Below are 19,968 nucleotides of genomic sequence, written 5' to 3' on the forward strand. Positions count from 1 at the left end.
ACACCTCCTTTGCCTATACTGTCCAGGTTGTTAGGCTAAAATCCCGGTTGGATTCCAGTGACTCTTATGGTCCCTGTGTCAGAGAGGGGCATTTGACACTGTGTGTGTATCCATTCTTTTCTTCCTTCTCCCTATTATTGTCCTTAGAAAGAAAATGGCTCTTCTGTTTCTTCAGGTCCTACTCCTAGCTTAAATTGAATGCTTTTCTATCCCATATATCCTGATTCTTAAATGGGAACTTTATTTTCCCCCTACTTTCTTGAGCTTTTTAGAACTCTTCAAGCCTCAGTAAATTATCCTCCGAATTAGTCTTCTAGACTTTTTCAATACTTCTCATAATGTGTGTTGTTTCTGTACCTATCCATTCTTTGACTCTGTCAGAGTTAATTTCCTGGTAATTATTTTTCTCTTGCCAAGTAAAATTTATAAGCACAGTTATTTGTTGAAAACATAAAGGAGATAGCTCTTGTATAGGGCAAGGTAGTTTGAACATTTTGTGCTATAAGACGGTGAGTGGGCATTTAACAATACAGATATACAAGAGTAAGGACATCTGGGAGTGTTCATTGGAGAGTAAAATAAGATCACATGGTGAAAATTAATTTTACAAAGTAGTTTGAACAAAGATAGGGACATAAAATTGTAGGAACTAGAGAGGGAAGTATATACCAGATGGGAAGATTGACCTACTAAAATATGGGAGATGGAATGATTAAGGGAATCATTTCTGCAATTAACATAAATTGAGAACCTTGTATTGTGTCAGTTTGTCTAGGTGCTAGAGATCGATGGATGAAAAAGATGAGATCTCTGCTTTCAAAAAGATTAGTATACTAGGAAAAAGGGCATTTAAAAAACCAATTGAAATACAATGTGACAAATGCAAACAACAGGTTATTTACTAATTACAGTGAGGACACACATGACGGAGTTTATGTTCTGCTTGTATCATTTAAGAAAGGTTTCTCAGGTGGTTATTGCATAATGTTTGCTGGACTAGACTCAGAAGCATTCAGGGTGTAGCAGAAGTTATTTGGTGGCTGAATAAAGACAGTTTTCATGGTAATGAGGCATACTTATTTAAGCTAAATTTGGAATTAACCGTTTCTGTTTTTTGCTTCAATTTAAAAAGTTTCTAATTGTAAATCTCTGTTGCCACTTGATGTTCAATGGAAGGAATCATGACCCCAATTTAGTGAGTCAGAATTTACTTTTCTATTACGTTTTCAGCTGATGGGTGGAAGCACTGCTTGGTGTGATAATTGAACTGGTAACAGATTTATATATTAAATGATTCAAGAAAAACCTTGTTAACTGGTAGATTTTAATATTATCCAAATTAATAGGCATTTAAAAATGCAGTATAGTATGTTTTTTGGTAACTTGCTATCAGGATATCTTTTTTGTTTGAATTCTTATATCTAAAAACAGAAAATCCCCTAAATGGTTATTTTCTTTTATAGGTGGTAGATCATCTAATGCAAAATTACCTGCAGTTCCAACAGTTGGTTCAGTTCCACAAGACCAAGTTTCGAATATGAGGTATTCAAGCTACTAACTTGGATATTTGTGATTTATTCCTTTTGATGACTCTTAAAAATGTCTAGCTACAATTTTTAGAAAAATTTACTTTGTTTCTTTTTTAAAAAACATGCATGACGTTTAGAGGCTTGGGAGTATTTTAGAAGTGCCTTCTTAAAGATTATGAGATGTAAAAGATTCCCGAGAAGTAGCTTTTTGTGATTAATAAATGTGGAATGCATAACAAATATTTAATTTCACAGGTAGTTAGTAGCTTATGGCTTACGTTTCATATGATTGTAGATTGAACATTTGGAATTCATTGTTCATCTTCCCTAGAAATGCTGAAATGAGAAGTTTATATTGATACTGAATTATAGATAGATTTTTACTGTCAGTTATCTTGTTTAATTGGGTATATGCGTTTCAAATTCTAATTTGGAAGGCTGTGAATATATTCCACTACTAGGGCCTTTGTGGCTAGAGTTCTTAATCTGCCTTATTACAATTGGGAAATGCATAACACTTTAAAAATAAACGTACTTGGGTGCTACGTTGTGATATCATCCAGGGATAAGAGGATCCATGAGATAAGTAGAGAGAAATAGTTTTATGGATAGTACCTGGGAAGAGATGGTTATTGAGCACAGAAATTTCCAGCAGCTTACCAGTTGATAGTTTCAGTAGCATCTCTTGTTGGTTGTATGAATAGAAAGTACTCTTTGTAGGAATAGTAAATAAGTAGTGGCTGTTTATATATATGTTTGGTTCATAAGTTAGAAACTGAATTTCCTGAAATGCAGAGGGCTTGTTTTTTTTTAAAAACTCATTAAATATATATATATATGTATACAGCTGGATATGGATCCAACCAACCACAGATTGAAAATATTAAAACAAAATTTCCAAAAAGTTCCACAAAGCAAAAATTTGTCTCACACTGGCAACTATTTTTTTGATGTTTCTTTTTTTTGTAGTTTTCTTTTTTTAATTAAAAAAAATTTATTGAAGTATAGTTGACTTACAATGTTGTGTTAATTTCTGCTGTACAGCAAAGTGACCCAGCCATACATATAAAAAAAAAATATATATATATATATATATATATATTCTTTTCCATTACAGTTTGTAGGACCTTGTCGTCCATCCATTCCACACATGATAGTTTGACATTGGCAACTATTTATATAGCATTTACATTGTATTTACATTGTATTAGATATTATAGGTAATTTAGATATGATTTAAAATATAGATTATATGCAAATACTATGCCCTTTTACATAAGGGACCTGAGCATCCACAGATTTTGGTATCTGTAGGGAGTCTTGGAACCATTCCACTGTGAAAACCAAGGGACAACTGTGTGTGTATATACCTATGGGTTTATGTGTGTATACATATATATAATAATATATGTACATATAGTCACAAAGAGATATATTGAGTAAATTGATATCATTATAAATGTGCCAGTATACTATTTGCAAGTGAGAAGTTGTTCAGATTGCATTAGAAAGAACTTGTTTATAGAGATAGATGTTAGTGAAAAAGAACGTAGACTGATTCTTTCAGTTTATAAACATTACTGAGTTTGTAATATATGCTGCAGCTGAGAACTTAGAAGTGAAGGCATAGTTCTTGATCTGAAGGTGCTCATGGTTTAATGGTCAATAGAAAATTTGTTAAAAGATTGATAGTTTGTTTAGGTTGTAATGGGACTAAAATCAAGTGCTCTCTACTGGCCAGTTAAGCCTTCCAGTAAGAGCTGATGTGTGGAGTGGTTGTTAACCAGGTTGTTTGTGAGGGCTAGGGGTGGCAATATACAACAGAATAAAAAAGGATATTCCAGGCAGAAGGAATGGTGTGCATAGCAATAGTGAATCTTCAGGTAATTTAAAAATTTTCACATAATTTTACAGTTCTATGAAAACTCATTTTAAAAACTAGAAAACTGATAAATACTAATGAATAGTACAGGTAACCTAACATCTTTCTATTAGTATTACAGAGAGGCTCGAACATGCTTTGGAAAAGGCAGCTCCTCTTCTACGAGAGATATTTGTAGATTTTGCACCTTTTCTTTCTCGGACACTTTTGGGTAGCCATGGGCAAGAACTGCTTATAGAAGGAACAAGTAAGTGATTCTTCTTTCTTCATATATACATTTAAATTACAGGGTTGAAAACTGAAATGAATAATAAGAGATGCATGGAGTTTTATTGTTTGTTTTCAGCCTTTGACAAGGCTTCTCAAAGAGTCTGTACATATCTTTTAAAGAATATGGCATGACTGCTATCCTAATCTGTTCAAGGTTTTTTATCAGTGATTTGCATGAGATTAGTGTGCATTAGATTTATTACTGTGTGTTTTGGGGAACAATAAAAAAATAAAAAAGTATTGAATGAAAGAACTAAGAAATGTTTTAATACATTAAAATTAACTATGAGAATTGAGAATTGGAGAGACTGGTGTTATAGTAGTAAGTGGGGTATTTACCTGAGATTTTACTTGAATTTAAGATCTATATAAACAATAGTGTATTGCTACATATTAGGAAAATGAGGAATGCATTATTTGTCTCTGTTAGTGGAATTCCATTTTACAAATAAGTAGGAAAAACAGTAGTATTTTACTCTGCATTGCTTATATCATACATAGATTACTGGATCTTTTCTAGGTAGGGTACTTTGAGATTGTGTCAAACTAGATAACATGCATAAGTAAGTTGCTGCATGGATTGGAAACCATGCTATTTATGGAATGGATGGAGGGGTATTGGGACTTTTTTTCTACATGAAGCACTTGTCAAATAGTTAAGTGTCTTCTAATATTAAAGAGGTTAACTCAATCAAGTGAAAGTAGACCTTGAATTTCCTCAGACAGCAGGAATCAGTTCAATAGAGATCAACTTTTCAAATGATTAGCTCTATTTAAGAGCTTAACAGACTGACTTCAAAATACAAATCTTCATTCCCATAGCTAGAATTTTTTTAAGGAGAAGCTAGAGGATTTTCATCAATGATAATGTCAAATTGATTTTTTTCATTCAAAAGTGTTTGGACTAGATGTTTGCTAAGTCTGGCTTGTCTGTATCCATGTTAGATGGTTTAAGGATGAGACACGTATTCTCCTAAAGCTGAAAAATCATGGGAAAGCATAATTATCTGTATGCAAGTATCTTTAAATATCAACTTACAGCTTTAGTTATCATGACTTTTTGTTGGTTATCAGTCACTAGATGATCTCCTAAGGAATTTCTTAAAACTTGTGAAAAAAGCCCCCCCCCCCCTTTTTTTTTTTTTGCGGTACGCGGGCCTCTCACTGCTGTGGCCTCTCCCGTTGCGGAGCACAGGCTCCGGACGCGCAGGCTCAGCAGCATGGCTCACGGGCCCAGCCGCTCTGTGGCATGTGGGATCTTCCTGGACCGGGGCACGAGCCCGTGTCCCCTGCATCGGCAGGCGGACTTTCAACCACTGCGCCACCAGGGAAGCCCAAAGCCCCTCTTTTTATAGAAATAAGGATATAATGGTAATCAAAGTTATAAATAGGTTAATGTTCAAGGTATCTGTGTCTGAGTGTTAACTATGGGATATCAGCACTTTATTTGACCCTTAAAATATGTATCTATAAGAGTAATAATCATTAGCTTAAATAATAATTTCATTATCATCCCTGCTGTAAATTTATATGGAGTTGGTGATGATTGATATCATTTCCGTATAGTCAAAGAATAGCACTGAATTTATTTGAAAAAAGTTCAGATTTTAGAAATACTGAACTAAGTTTGCGGTGGAAATTTATTTCATCTGCTGAAGGATATAATTGTTTAGCCAAGGACTATTTGACCTAATGAAGTAATAAAATTTGAAAGGAAGTGAATCGATACATTGAAGGACTTCACCCTAATTTATGTTTCACATATCAAACATTTATTCTTTTAAAGTGGTGTGACAACTTATTAACTATATTTCATTTTGTAACAGTAAATTGAATGTATTAATTTTAGCCTTTCAGTGTAGCAAGACATTTTGGCTACTTAGTTGATCTTTGAATTTTATAATACACCCAGAAAAATAGTATCACCGTAGATACTCAGAAGTATTAAACTTGCCAATTCTAGATCCTAGAACAAAATTTAATTTAGAATCAATTTCTTATTGGTAAATTCTGATAAAATGATAAAAAAGAGGATGATGCACTATTGCTCGTCTATAAACTTGAGCAGTGACTACTCATTGGTCTGTGTTCATAAAAATAGCAAACAAATCTAAGAGTTTTATATAGCTTATGTATTTTAAGTCGTGAGGAATCCTTTGGGTGCTGGTTTTATGCATTGTAAAACAGGAAAGTTTTGAAGGGAGGTCATCCCAGCATAGTTCTGTTCAAAAAGCATTGGACTAAAAGGCAGGATACCTCAGTCCTTGTCAGTCACTAGCTGTGTGACCAGGTACTTGAAAATTTATTACTTTTAAATTTTAAATGTGATTTTTATTAATAATTTTAAATGAACGTTTAAAATATTTACAAAGTAGGAATTTTAATATCCATGAACTTATTTTTGGCAACTACCCAGACCATCTTTGTTTTGCCATAATTGTTATATCCACTTCCCTTTGTTTTGCTTTAGTGTTTCAATTAATCCCGGACATCACGTTGTTTCACCCCTAAATAATTCATAATTCATATAAAAATATATTTTCTTACATAATCATAATTGCTCCTATTATACCTAATAATATTAATAATAATTCTGTAATACTCAGCCCATATTCATCTTTATTTAAAAGTTTTTTTTATATTGATTTTCTTCCAATTAAGATCCAGTCAATTTTACTGAATTTGATATGTCCCTTAAGTCCATGTTAATGTCAAATAGTTTCCCCCTATTCTTCCTCTGTTTTCATGTTATTGACTCATTGAAGAAATGTGGTTGGTGGTTCTGTAGAATGTTATACATTTTGGCACTCTGTGGCTATTCTTGGTGATGTTATTTAACAGTTTCTCTATTCTGTGTATTTTCTGATGGCTTGAAGTTTAAAAGTTTAATTAGATGTAATACTTCATGTTACATCATGCCTAAAGTCACATATTTTCTGATTGGCTCAATTTTAGTGATATTAACCCCCTTTTTCAAGTAGTTATAACCTGTTGTAAGAATTGATGTTTTATTACTTTTATTTTTTAAAAGAAGTCTTCCAAAAAGAAAGAGACGATTACTTTTTTAAAAGTTTGTTTTATCTGATAATTACCTTAAGTGATTTCATTGAACACTTCTTATAAATCTAAGGTTCATTATGAGGTCTTTGTGATCTTAATTTTCCTATATCTTAAAACATTTTGCTAATTATCATTACTCATCAGTTATTTCTAGCTATACTAAGGACTAAAATAAGAAGAAAACAAGAATACTGGAATTGCCCCTATAATCCTAGGAAAACAAATCATCACTCTTGGATCACCCTCAGTTTTCTTACTGCGTTGGCCAAAGTATTGCATTGTATTTTAAGAAGATATAAATTTGTTTTCTCAGGGGGATCAAAAACTGGTATCTGGGGAGGGCAAAAGTATTTTAGACATTACAGTGGTTTTTGACCTTCTGATGGACAACAGTACGTCTGTATAGTTTATCTTTAGCATTAAAATTTCATGGGGGCACAGTTAAGAAAAAATGGTCTGAAATGTTCCTTAGACTCCTCAAAAAAGGTTGAGAAATATTGGTATAAAAGAAGTCTGTGGATACTGTCTTCGTGGTCTTATTTTTAGCTTTCACTGAATATAGTTAAGAATTCAGAATTTTTTATTTTCTGCCCATAATAGTGAGGTGAAAAAAATTGACAGGAGAAGACATTTTATAATTACTAGACCAACTGTGGATGAATTTGAAGAGACAGGGAGTAGTACTCATAATTTTTATCAAATCAGGACTTCATTAATGCACAGCATATTTCTGTGGACAAAAAAGGAAATTGGTTTTCTCAGCATCGTGTCATTCAATAGGAGGAACGACTTCATTCTACAAAATTTATACAATGTTTTGTGACAAGAACCTGGGACATCTCATTTTGCTAAGAAGGCGTGTGACAGTGTTCATCCATCGTTCATGGACTGTGCACCACAATTTACTTGGTGCAGTTCTAAGTGAATAGATACTAAAGCAGGTATATGCCGGAGACAATTGGAAGCAAAATTTCATATAGAAATGAAAAAATTCAGTTGATTAATCATTCTAAATGATGTTTATAATCTAAAGAAGAAAATATTTTGGAATTTGAGAGAAAAGAAAATGGCTGTTCTCTCTACAACAAAATTTTGAATAATCCAACTTTTCCAAAGTATTGCATTTGATGATGTTAGTTCAAGAAGAAGGACCAGAATTAATGATAAAGTTGCACCTATTAGAATTTTATTTGAAATTTAGAAGCAGTATTTTTAAGATGCATATCATGTTTATAGATTCATGAGGAACAGTTAATTATATCCAAATTATAGACAAATACTTTCAAAACCTGGAAAACGGAAAAATTTTTGAGTTTATTATGCTTAAATTCTTACTGAAACTTATAATAATGTTTACACCATCGCTTTATCTTTTTGTAAATTATTTAAGGTGACTTAAGATAAATAAATAAAACAACAAACAGGGTTCTTATGTTCCAGACCGTAAATGGTCATGACCATTTTTCATGGTACACTTGAGAATTTAGGTATCTCAGTGCATTCGGATGTTGACAGCTTAATATCTGGTAAGCCATTTAGTACTTCTGAGTTTAATAGTATGGAAAAACAGTGGTAATAGAGGTGGGATAAATAGTCTCTGGTGGAGAAATTGAAGTGGTCTTTGGTTGTGAAACACCAGAAGAGTATAAATCTCTTGGCTTTGGCATTTTCAGTTTGTCTTTTTTGAGGAGACTAAAATTCCATATTGTTGAAAAATCAGTCAAAGGTAAAACCAAGAAAACTGAACCCAAGGGCCAGATTATGAGGCTAGTCAGATCCCTGAGCCTACAGTACCTTGTTCACTTTCTGCTAAGTGGGACAATAATAGGATTTGTGTGTGTAAAATGAAAATTGATGCTTCTGCAACAACTTACAACTTCACTCCAAGTGTTGTTTTAAGGCCTTCCTTTGGGTAATCCTTAGAGTCTGAATGTAGATCTGAAGACAGATTTACTGATTTATAAGTCATTTCTTGCTTTTTTGTCCATGCAACCAGTGTCACAAAACAATTTAGGTCATAGAGAGATGTGATTAAGTTGTGTAATCTGATATCAAGTCCCTTATTGGGATTATTTCCTGTTTATTTATTCCCAAAGTTATATATTTTTGTTTGCAGTATTGATGCCCTTTAGGTAGGAAGCTTAGTATTAGAGGTCTAATATAAGCTCTTTTTTTGTCTTCTGAAGCCCTTTCTCATTTAAAATCCTCCATCGCCCCCTACCCATGCTTTACAGATCTATAAAATCTCACTCTAAAAAACACATGAATCATTCTAATCAAACTATGAAACGTTATTTGACATCTTACTGTCCCTGAACACTCAACCCACTGATCAGTGGTTGTATCAACCTTCCTGTGGTTTTCTAATCTTTATTTTTGAGAAATAAGACTGAAATAAGTAATTTTTTGAAAGTACGAGTATTGAACTATCCTACAATATGCTGTAGAGAGACAAAGGAAGATCTAGAAATCTTTCTAACTTTGAATGGCCCAAGGCCCTTTTAATCATTATTGTTCATTATCTGAGTGGATATAAAAAGCTGAGCCAGATCAGGGCCTAAATGCTTTGCCAGAAAAGGAAAGGTGGTAGGAATTCTGGTTCCTCTAGAATCGAGCAGTAAGGAGTAATATCCTAGTTGTAGAAAAGACCTGAATTTACTTGCTGCAAGTAGTGGCTTTTGAAGTTGAAATATATGGAACTTCCTGTAGTTGGGTAACATTTTATGAAAAGTGACAGGTTTTCAGACCAACAAAGGCTACACCACCAATAAGAGATGGAGTACTGCTGTGCCCTTCCTTTTGGCCTTGGCATTAGCCTGAGGAGGTATGGTCATCTTAGCTCTATAGAAACAACAGTTTAGTCTAGTTAATGGCCTGTTTGCTTAATGCAACATGTAGATGTTCTGTAGCTAATTTTCATGCCAGTGCTGACACTGTTACCATCATTTCTATGTTACACATTTTTTCAGACATGGAGAAAAATGGTTTTGACTTTTCTAGAAAGTGAAGGGGGTGAACAACCTGTTTAACTTGAATACTATTTGTAAGGCTACAGAATGCCAACATGTGGCGTCAGCAGGTATGAGGCATCATGACTAAAAGAGGGAAAAAGAAAGAACTACAGAGGAAGATTAAAGAAAGGGAATAGGATGGGATAGGATGCCTACAAGAACTTTAATGTGGAGAAAGAAATAAGGTAATTCTGTGGGGTGTGTGAGGGCCATGAGGAATTATTTTAGTTGTTATACTTAGTTTACTTTGAACTTAAACTTATGTTTGCTTAGAAAAATATAATAATAAAAATTTTAATTTTTCTACTTATTACTAGTGTAATTTAGTAATTTTGTGCTTTTAATTATTGGCATTGCTTTTTTTGAGATACTGGTTATAAAATTTCTTTGAATGTTCTTTAAAGTAGTTACTTTATATCTTACTGTTAATCAAAACTAAAGAATTCTTTAGATAGTTACTAACTATATAAAACTTTCTTCCTGAGATATTTTTGGTGAACCCAAATGAAACATAAAAGAGAAATTATAAATGCATTTATTTATAAAAAATCAAGAATATATAACAGACAACGGCTTGCACTTCTGTTAAGGTTTAGAGTGAGGTCACAGGTCAAGGTACTAATAAGAGTGTTTGGGATGTCTGCTGCCATGAAACAAAATGGAAACTTGATTGATAGCTAGAGGGTTGAAGGGAGAGAGTGTGGTGGAGAAAGCAAAGGTCAGGGAGCCATTTCCCTTCTCTGCATGTATAACAATCAACTCTCTCCAAAACAAAATTTAGGTGATATTGGTCAATATGGCATATGTTGTGCACATTTCTATGAGTATTGTGAAATGTCAGTATATATGAAGTTATAATAAATGTTTTAGTAATTTGAAAGCTGAAATGAAATTGGCTACAAAAAATTATGGTTTTGATGCCAAGTTTAAAGTAATTACAGAATGTTTTGTTTACACATATGATCAAATATGTATAGGTTTGGTTCTTAGCAAGAAGTTAAATTTTATTTTAAAACCAATTTGGACAAAGTTGTATAAGAAATAAATCCCTTGTTTTTACTTCGTAATTTAAAAAAAATTCTCTTTGATATAGGTCTGGTTTGCATGAAGTCTAGTAGTTCAGTTGTGGAATTGGTTATGCTACTGTGTTCTCAGGTGAGTGACAAGAATAAATGTTGAATTAAAAATAAATTCTCAAGTGAATTCATTTTGCAAGAAAGTTAAAATTGATTAGAAATTTTTGCTACAATAGTTTTGTGCTTGCAGTTTTAAAATAATTTATTTGTATTGCAAAAGGGTTACTTCTTGTGTTTGGTGCTAACAGTTTATTTCGAAGTGAGTGCTGAGAGAAATAGGATAGATGAATGAGAAATAGAGGTTTTTCGAGCCACATTTTAAAATGTCCAGATCAAATGGCCTTGAGATGACTAAATTTCTTTGCCTTGCATATTAAGGTTACAGAAGCAGATTTATTTCTATACCTCGCGGAGTGCCACTCTGACTCCCATGGGAATAATGGGTTTACTTCCCTTTTGTGCAGAGGTTATAAAATGAGTGATAAATAATTTTGAATTCTTGTCATTGCTAATTATTTTTGACATATCTAGTAGATTTGGGAAAACATCAACAAAAATATGACAGCCATCATAATAAGATATAGTGAATAAATTCCTAAAAGCGAGATTACTTTCATTGTTCAGAAACCTTATACCTCATGTGGTAAACTTTAATGATTTTTTTTTAAACTTATGTAAAAATCATGTATCCTGTGATATTTTCTTTGCTCTTTAGCAGTTAAACAGATGAATGTTTTTATTGAGAGTTTTTTTTGGTAGTCTTTTAAAAATGGTATCTTGCTGGTAGTAAATTCCCCTACTTAAAACTTTAAAATAGCCTTTTTAAATAGGAAGAGTATTGGTCTAGAGGTCAAGGGTTCTGACCCATTTCAAAACCTTTGACCTTCATTTAAAACTCTCCTGGTTTACTTGCCTGACGAATAAGGATAATGCAAAATTAATGTTTCTTTTCATCGATTTATTCATTTTAGTGCCTATATTGCCAAATTTATTTTGACTGTGCTGATGGACATTTCATGAATACAAATTAAAGAATCATAGAAGGTGTGAAAAATCAATACTATGCATTGTCAATAAAATGCAATAAGAACAATTACTTCCAGAGATTACATCTAATGGATTTTTAAAATGAACTTGTGAAGAGTAGTTATGTTTGTAGTGGGCTTATTATTCTTAGATTTAGTGAGAGTCATGTTTTTAAGTGAATTATCTACTTTAGAAAACTCCCATTCCTTTACAAACTGACTGGATAAAATTTCCCATTTAGTAATCTGATTTGAAATAATTGGTCGTTTATTTCTTGAATGGAAATTACCATATACCATTCTTATACTGACATGAAATTACCCTTACTTTAAGAATCATTTGCTTACAGTTTTATATGTATACTCACAGCAGTATGAATTTATTGTTTATAGAGCTGTAATTGTTTCATAGGTGAAGTTTGATAGTGAAGTTTCACTTTCTAGGTTAGAAGAATTTAATGTATTCTTGATACATGAAAGCTGTTTTAAATATAGTATATTACACAGTGGAATGTTAGAAGCTGAAAAGATAAAGAATGACATGTTTTAAGACACCTATTTGTCATGTATGTCACAGTGCTGTTTAATACTATTCCAATCAAATGGGAATATGAAGATCACTTAGAGTAAGTTGCAAAAGTCAGATCATCTCAAAGTTTTGTTTAAATAAAACACATTATTGGTTTGTTTGAAGTTCTTACCATTTTTTATGGGTTCTCCAAAAGTTCCACGGCATCTCTATAAGATGTAGCACAGTGCAAAAACTGACATGAAAAATGAAGCTAGAATTAGCTCCAGATGTATACAGATTGTTCTGGGGTGATAATTACATTTTTCACTTTGAATTTTCCTAATTCAAAGAGGTCAGATTGGCAATCACAAAAGTGATTTATTTTGTTAAAAAGTGAACTGTCTTTTTCTACGTGAAAGCTTAAGAGAGATGAAATTGAATTTGAAGTCGACATTTTGCAGATATTGGGTGGCTGTGGCTTGAGTTTGACTGATAATTTGTTTTAGTCTGAGATAGGGTGGGAAGTAAACGGCTAGCATCATGCTAAAATTTTAATCAATTTTGTAAAGAAGAGATGTAGTGGATTGAGTGCCAAAGATCGAAAGATCAGGTCAAAAACTCCTTTTTAATCACATAAATAATGGGATATGCTTATGAACTTAACGTCTGCAAATTTGATTTAAAACTTTACAAATTAGTTGATGTTAATTTCATGGCAATCAGCCATGTTCTGATTATTTTTCTTGAATCCATTCAAAACTTTTTTTTTGTATTCTTCTTAACAAAGTGTTTAAATCTGCCGTATTTTATTACAGAAGAGAGTTTAGAGCCTGAATTTAAGAAATGAGGAAATGATCACGTTGGGTTTGCTGTCATTAAGACCAAGTAGATCACTATATATTTTGTTAAAGCTTCAGCTAGGATCGTATTTTTCAATATCCACTCATTCATTAATAGGTTTATTAGATACCATTTCATATTTTATCCCATTTAAATTTTAACATTTTAAGACAAAATGTTATTATTTAGAGTTGAAAATCTTTCTTAAAATATTTAGCATGTTATTTTTGAGTAAAGTTATATATATATATATACTTACGGTTTATTAAGTTATGTTTATTCCTATACTGAAAATAATTCAAGAGCTATTTAAGCTCCAAAACCTGATTTTAAGTCTTCTTTACTTCTTTAAAATAAGACTGTATACACTCCTCAGGAAACTGTATATTCTCTGATGCACAGAAAATAATCGAACAACTTCTTAATTATATTTCAGATTCAGTTTTTCAGAAGCATGTAACTTTTTTTTGCCCAATATTTGTTGTGTATGTGTATAAACCTTGTAGAAATCCATATGAATTTAAAGAAAATGTTAAATAAATATTTCAAGTAATATTACTCCAGCATTGTGTAAAGTGTTTATATCCTGCTCATTTGACATTAATATCATTTTTGAAGGAATTGACATTGTATTCAAGGCCACTTTATAAAAGTGTTGTGTTGCTCATCCTAATTCAGTCTGACATACATTCCAATAACACCACCTCCCTTCTTGGGTTTAAAGCTAAATTTATGACTGTGCATTGTGAAGTGCGTCATTTAAAAATGGTTTCAACCCAAAACATCTAATAAATAAATAATGTGTATGGCTACTCAGTAGTAGACTTTCTAGACTAGAAATCGTTCCATCGGATACTCAACAGTCCACTATCGGAGAGGGCTGTCAGATAAATCTTATGGTAGCTGCATTCATGTCCTGTAAATCACATATTATTGTCTGAGCCTTCTGCCAGGTCATCTATTCTTTTCCCATTTATCAGAAATGCATAGAGTATATAGAAAAACTAGAAGCACCATGTAGTCTGGCCTGGCATCCTGCGTGAGTAATTAATTAGCAGTAAAAGTTAATTTAAAAATAGTGTTAGTCTGATTTTTCTTCAATACATTTTTCAACAAAATATGTAGATTGTTGCTATTTTGGGAAATATTTCCTTTGCATGAAGGTAATAACAAAAGGTTTGGTCATTTCTTTCAATATCTCTGAATTATTAATTTTAAAACTATAATGTTCATAATGAGAACCAGCTATCACTATTCATATGATTCTTTAATGTCTGTTTCGTGGTTGAATTATTGCCATTTGAATTTTTCCTGAATCTTCATAGTAAAGTGTTCCTCTTTTCCATCACTCTCCTCTAATTTCTTTTCTCTAATTCTGGTTTTCTTCTCCTTTTTGAGTTTATTCCTTCTAAATATGTGACATTAATGTTATTGCTCTTGGCTTTTTATTTCATGAGCTTTTCTTTTTCATAGTTGTGATGAGTATTTTGGGTAAAGTAGATAATTAAAAAAAAAAAAAAAAACCCCGAGAGGGATAGGGGAAAGCAAACCAGCTCTATACCATGGCACAAAGGCATCTTTCATTATTAGGCCTCTCTTACTGTTTGGACCTCATTTCTTATCACTTAGTTTTTGTAACTGTTCTCAAGCTATGCGAACTATTTAAAGTTACCCAAATGTGCCATCATAATTTTGTGTCTTGGCGTAGGCTTTTTCTTTCCCTATAATTTCCTTCCTTCAAATTTGGTGAGTCTAATTGTTGGCTTCTTCTCATCACTCCGAACTCAGCTTAATTATGCTCTTCTCAGATCATATCTATAGTTGGTATCTTTTTTGCACGTCTTCATCTTAGCACTCATCATATCACAAATTTTAACTATACCTGTGCTAGTTTGCTACTTCTTTATTGCCAGTCTCCCTCTCTCTACTCTAGGTCCTATGAAGGTTACAACTATTTCTGTTTCATATACCTAGTATACTAGGTAAACTGTGAAATGTGCCTAGTACCCAGCACAGTCCCTGGCATCTGATGGCTGCTCAGTGAATATATATGGAATAAATAAATAATTCAACTCCCAGCTAAATTGCCATCTCCTCTGGAAAGCTTTCTTTGACTCCTCTCTTCCCCACAACTCTAAGCCTAGGTGAGGTATACATCCTAAGCACTCACTTGACCCACCTTATAGTAATTTCATTCTTTATTTAAATTGTATATTATTTTTTTTCTTTCCCGTTAGACTTTAAGTTTCTTAAAGGTAAGCACTGTGTTTTATTATCTATTGTATCTCCAACATTCAGTGTAATTACTTTTCAACCAAATATTTATATAATTGTACAATTAATAAATGAATGGTAACATTGATCATAAACACTGTATTTGGGGCTTTTACCTTTTGGTCCTTTTCATTATGAAACATCCTCATTCTTTTGTGTGTTATTAAGTGTGTATTAATTGTTCATTTTTATTGTCAGCTATTTTGTCATTGCCAAATATTGTAGTCATGTTCATTTATAAATGAGAGTCTTACTTTTTTCATTTTCTTTTGGCTTAATCAGATTTACTTCTTTTTAAAAAATCAAAGTTATTGAAGCATAATTAATATACAATATATATGTAATATTTTACAATATTATATACAAGAGTATATATACAATATCTTAAGTGTACAGTTCAATGCATTTAGATATATACACAACCGTGTAACACCCATTTCAATCCAGAAAGTTCCCTGTGCTTCTGTAATCAGTCCCTACTGGTATCACCTCAAGTTGCTACTGATTTGATTTCTCTTACTGTGTGTGCGTTTTACTTATTGTGGAACTTAATATAAATGGAGATTTACTTCATTTAACTGTGGTGCTTAACTCCTCAGAGTGTGCTGTATATAGGGTACACGTCAACCTTTTAAACTAAAACTCACTATCTAATATTAAGAAAATGGTGTGGTTTTTAAAAAGAAATAATTGAGTCAGTAAAACATAGGTTATCTTCTAACCACAAAATAAGAATTTTGAGTTTAAGTTGCTCATTGAAAATATAAAAGTCTTCTTAACTTCCTTATGCATTTTTTTTTTACCTATAAGGAAATCTTATGGTATGGAGCTTTTATGCAGCAGTATTGTGAGGCCATAAACTATACTTCGAAAAAAAAACTTCTAGGTTTTTGTTTTCACTGTCTGTCAGGCTCAGTTCAAATGCTATCTCTTATACAGAGCTTTGTGTCAGTTTATTTACCCTGAGTCCTCCTTAATATGCCTTAATATGCCTGCTTGTGGTATTTCTTTTTTTATTTAGCAAACATGTCCTGAATGATTTTAAGACAAGTCTCTCCTTTTAATCTAGTAAGAGAGACAAATAATTGTAATACAACATAGAATTTTTATGAGGACTTTAAGAGAAATAGAAGCAAATAGTAGGGGCAGGGAGTGGAATTAGGAATGGGGCATAAAAATGTATTTATTAATCCCTGTTTAATTTAACTAATTTTATTTCTGTTCATGAACAGATCATTTCAGGCTCCTTTGCCTTTCAGTCAAAAATTTTTTTCCAGGTTCTATCTATGTTTTTTTTATAATTTCATCGAGATCAATAGATATTCAAGTTCTTAAAGCATTTCCTCTACTCTTTGCTGTACCTATAATTTTCCTTGGTTAGATTTGTGGTAGCCGGCTACTTGTTTGATCAGTTCTCACTGTCCAAAACTTCTAGTACAGCAAATCCTAGTGTGTACTGTGTGATGAAAATGGATGTTCTCTGAGAAAAGCAGACAGTGGTAAATAAGCTTGGAAAATGTTCATTTAAATTTAATTAGGATCTTTACTGGAGGGTTCCTCGAGGCCTTTAGTCAATACATGTGTGTATGTGTGTGTATGTGTATAAAAAATATATATATAAAATAAAGTGTATTGTTGAATCTGTTATGAGAATAATATTAGTATATTTGATCACAAAATGCTTTTTATGGCCATAGTGTGTATGGATAATTTTTGTGAAATACACTTTAGGAAAAGCATCAGTGTTGACACAGTGAATAATACAGGAAATGCTTCTTTTTGTATTCTGCTTCTGGTTTTCTCTGCTTCTCCAATCACAGTGATTACAGAAAATCAGTAGATTTGCAAAAGTACAGCTGTTTTTTTCATGAAACACTGTGATTATTTTTACTTCATTCAAGAATTAACTCAATTACCTGTTCTCTCTCCTTTGTAGGTAATTTGGACTCAATTTACATGTTGTTTCTGAAGGGATAGATGTTCAGAACTGACTATAGTAAGATTTGGTATTCTTTCTAGAACAACTTAAGTTTAACCAGGAGTGTGTGTGTGTGTTTGTGTGTATTTTTACACACACATATATGTATTTTTACAATATTTATGTAGAACTAATCCAAGCTTAAGAATAAATTCAAATATTTTGACATCAATTGATTATATAGCTATTTCCTACATTAGTTGAGTGAATCCAGTTACATTTTTAGTCAATATTGTGGCAGTTTATGCTCTGTAATCATGTTTAAGTGTCTGGCATAAAGTCTAGAAACCAGGGTCAGAATATACTTTATATTAATGGGATATTACATACATTGTTAGTGACCCATTTGTAGAATCGGGCTTTGCTATGCACTTAAAGAGGTGCAAGAGGTCCAAATAAAATGAAATTAATCTGTATGTGACTGTCATATGATACAATGTCTGGTGAAAGAAATTTTCAGTATTTGTCAAATAAATGAGTAAAATTTTAGCAATAAAATTTTAACAATTTTTAATAGAATAAAGATTTAGTGATAATTTATAGTTACACAGCTAAATTATACAGTGGCTGTTGCTCTTCTTAGGTCATCCATTTATCCATTCAAACAATTAGGATTTGAGATAGCTTGTAATCAAGACGTAGACATAATAAAAATATGAAGTCATTATAAAGGTTAATTGGGTTAAAGAATTAAGAGTCATGAAATCACTCTGATGCCTAAGTCCAGGGGTTTTCACTAAAATCTGTAGTGTGTTTATGTTTTTTTTTTTAAGTATAATTTGTATATAAGGCATTTCCTAAAGTTAGTAGGCAACAAAAATCTATGTTGATATCCTTAACCCTGAGAAGTGAGGGAGAATAGAATGCTGCTAGGAAATTCACCCAGGTATATTTAGGAAGATTCATTAAATTAATAGATGGGAGAGGAATTTACTCTTCTTCTGATATGGTCTGAAGAACTCTATCTTTGACATGTACAGATATTTTTGGCATAAGAACATATAAAAATCTTTCTGTGCATATATTGTGTAATAACAAAACTCATTTAATATGTGGGTTTTTTGCTTTTGCTATAAATTAGAATAAAAATAGTTCTAAATCCTATTAACTCTTATTAATCTTTATTTCTTTGCTTAGATGCCCCCAACATTGGATTATAAGTTGTGAATACACCAATTTAGAGAACTCCATCTTAGAGTTAAATTTACAGAGATAAGTGCTAAAGAAGGGTTAAATTTATGCACATAAGAGCTATTTTCGTACTTATGCTATATTATAAGTTTTGTTTCTTTTGTTAGATTGAAAACTCCTTGAAGTCAGGAAGCCATTTCTTTTCTTTTTTTTTTTTGCGGTATGCGGGCCTCTCACTGTTGTGGCCTCTCCTGTTGCGGAGCACAGGCTCCGGATGCGCAGGCTCAGCGGCCATGGCTCACGGGTCCAGCCGCTCCGCGGCATGTGGGATCTTCCCGGACCGGGGCACGAACTCGTGTCCTCTGCGTCAGCAGGCGGACTCTCAACCACTGCGCCACCAGGGAAGCCCCAGGAAGCCATTTCTTAATTGTCCATTTTGTCTATGTTGTTTATTAGTGTCAGATTATAATAAAATAATCATTTAATAGATATTTGTTGAATAAATCAATATATTTACCTTATTTAAGTAAAGTTCCCTTTAAATTTAATTCTTGAGTTTTTGATTCATTAAAAAGTATTTTTTTTAGTTAAGGAACAGACACCATTCTATTTAATACTTTTATTTCTTCTATTCAATTTTATCTTAATCTGAAAGGCAATTTACCCCTTTTATCGAGGTTTCAGACCCTAATTCTGAACTCTTACCCTATGCTTACTTAAATGTTTTAAAGTAAGAAAATGATACGTATTAAATCTCTTTCACCTGATCAGCTTTGGGTCTCAAAAAGATCCGTTAAGAGTCACAAAAGGACGTGTTAAAAGTCTCAACTGATGACCTCTTATGAAGAAATCACTTTGTGCATGTAGATTTTCCTCTTCCTGTAGAATTATTTCTATCACGTTTAAGTCACTAGCTTCAGATAACTCAGCATTCATTTCAGGCACCACAGCTTCTGCTAACAAAGGGAATATGACAAATGTTGAACCTCTGGCTCTTAAAAATGATGTTTACCCAAATATTTTAGCACATTGTTCGTGAAGGTTTCTTAAAAGAGACAAATCTATATCTGAATAGAAAGATTGCTAAAAGTGCTTGCATGGCAACAAATTTGCAAAATGTATTAAATGTTTAAATTTATACTTTGATATGCTGTCAAATCATTCAACTTTCTTTGTAACCAGCCTTCCTTTTTCCAATGTAAATGGGACTTTAGGGGCAATTGGATTCTTTAAGACCAGTTTATATGTAGCATGGTCCAACTAGGATCAGTATAATTTAATATTTCAACCTTTTCTCAATGTTACCCCTCCTTTTATTTTATTTTGGATGCCTTTATTCCTCATCCTTAGAATATATTTATAGAAAATTAGTGAATGTAAA

General features: G+C 32.3%; 1 protein-coding gene across 2 annotated transcripts in view; it reads left to right on the top strand.

Annotated features, from left to right (window-relative positions):
- The window catches only part of LRBA (LPS responsive beige-like anchor protein), a 723,035-nt gene that overhangs the window by 200,490 nt on the left and 502,577 nt on the right, over positions 1-19,968 (top strand). For both annotated transcript variants that reach the window (XM_024764049.1, XM_024764050.1), the window contains 3 exons: positions 1,464-1,542; positions 3,525-3,658; positions 10,846-10,907. In XM_024764049.1, coding sequence (XP_024619817.1) covers positions 1,464-1,542; positions 3,525-3,658; positions 10,846-10,907 — 275 coding nt within the window. The remainder of the gene's footprint in view (positions 1-1,463; positions 1,543-3,524; positions 3,659-10,845; positions 10,908-19,968) is intronic.

The sequence above is a fragment of the Neophocaena asiaeorientalis genome, unplaced genomic scaffold, assembly GCF_003031525.2.
Source record: "Neophocaena asiaeorientalis asiaeorientalis breed wild unplaced genomic scaffold, Neophocaena_asiaeorientalis_V1.1 scaffold594, whole genome shotgun sequence".
NCBI classification, from domain to species: Eukaryota; Metazoa; Chordata; class Mammalia; order Artiodactyla; family Phocoenidae; genus Neophocaena; species Neophocaena asiaeorientalis.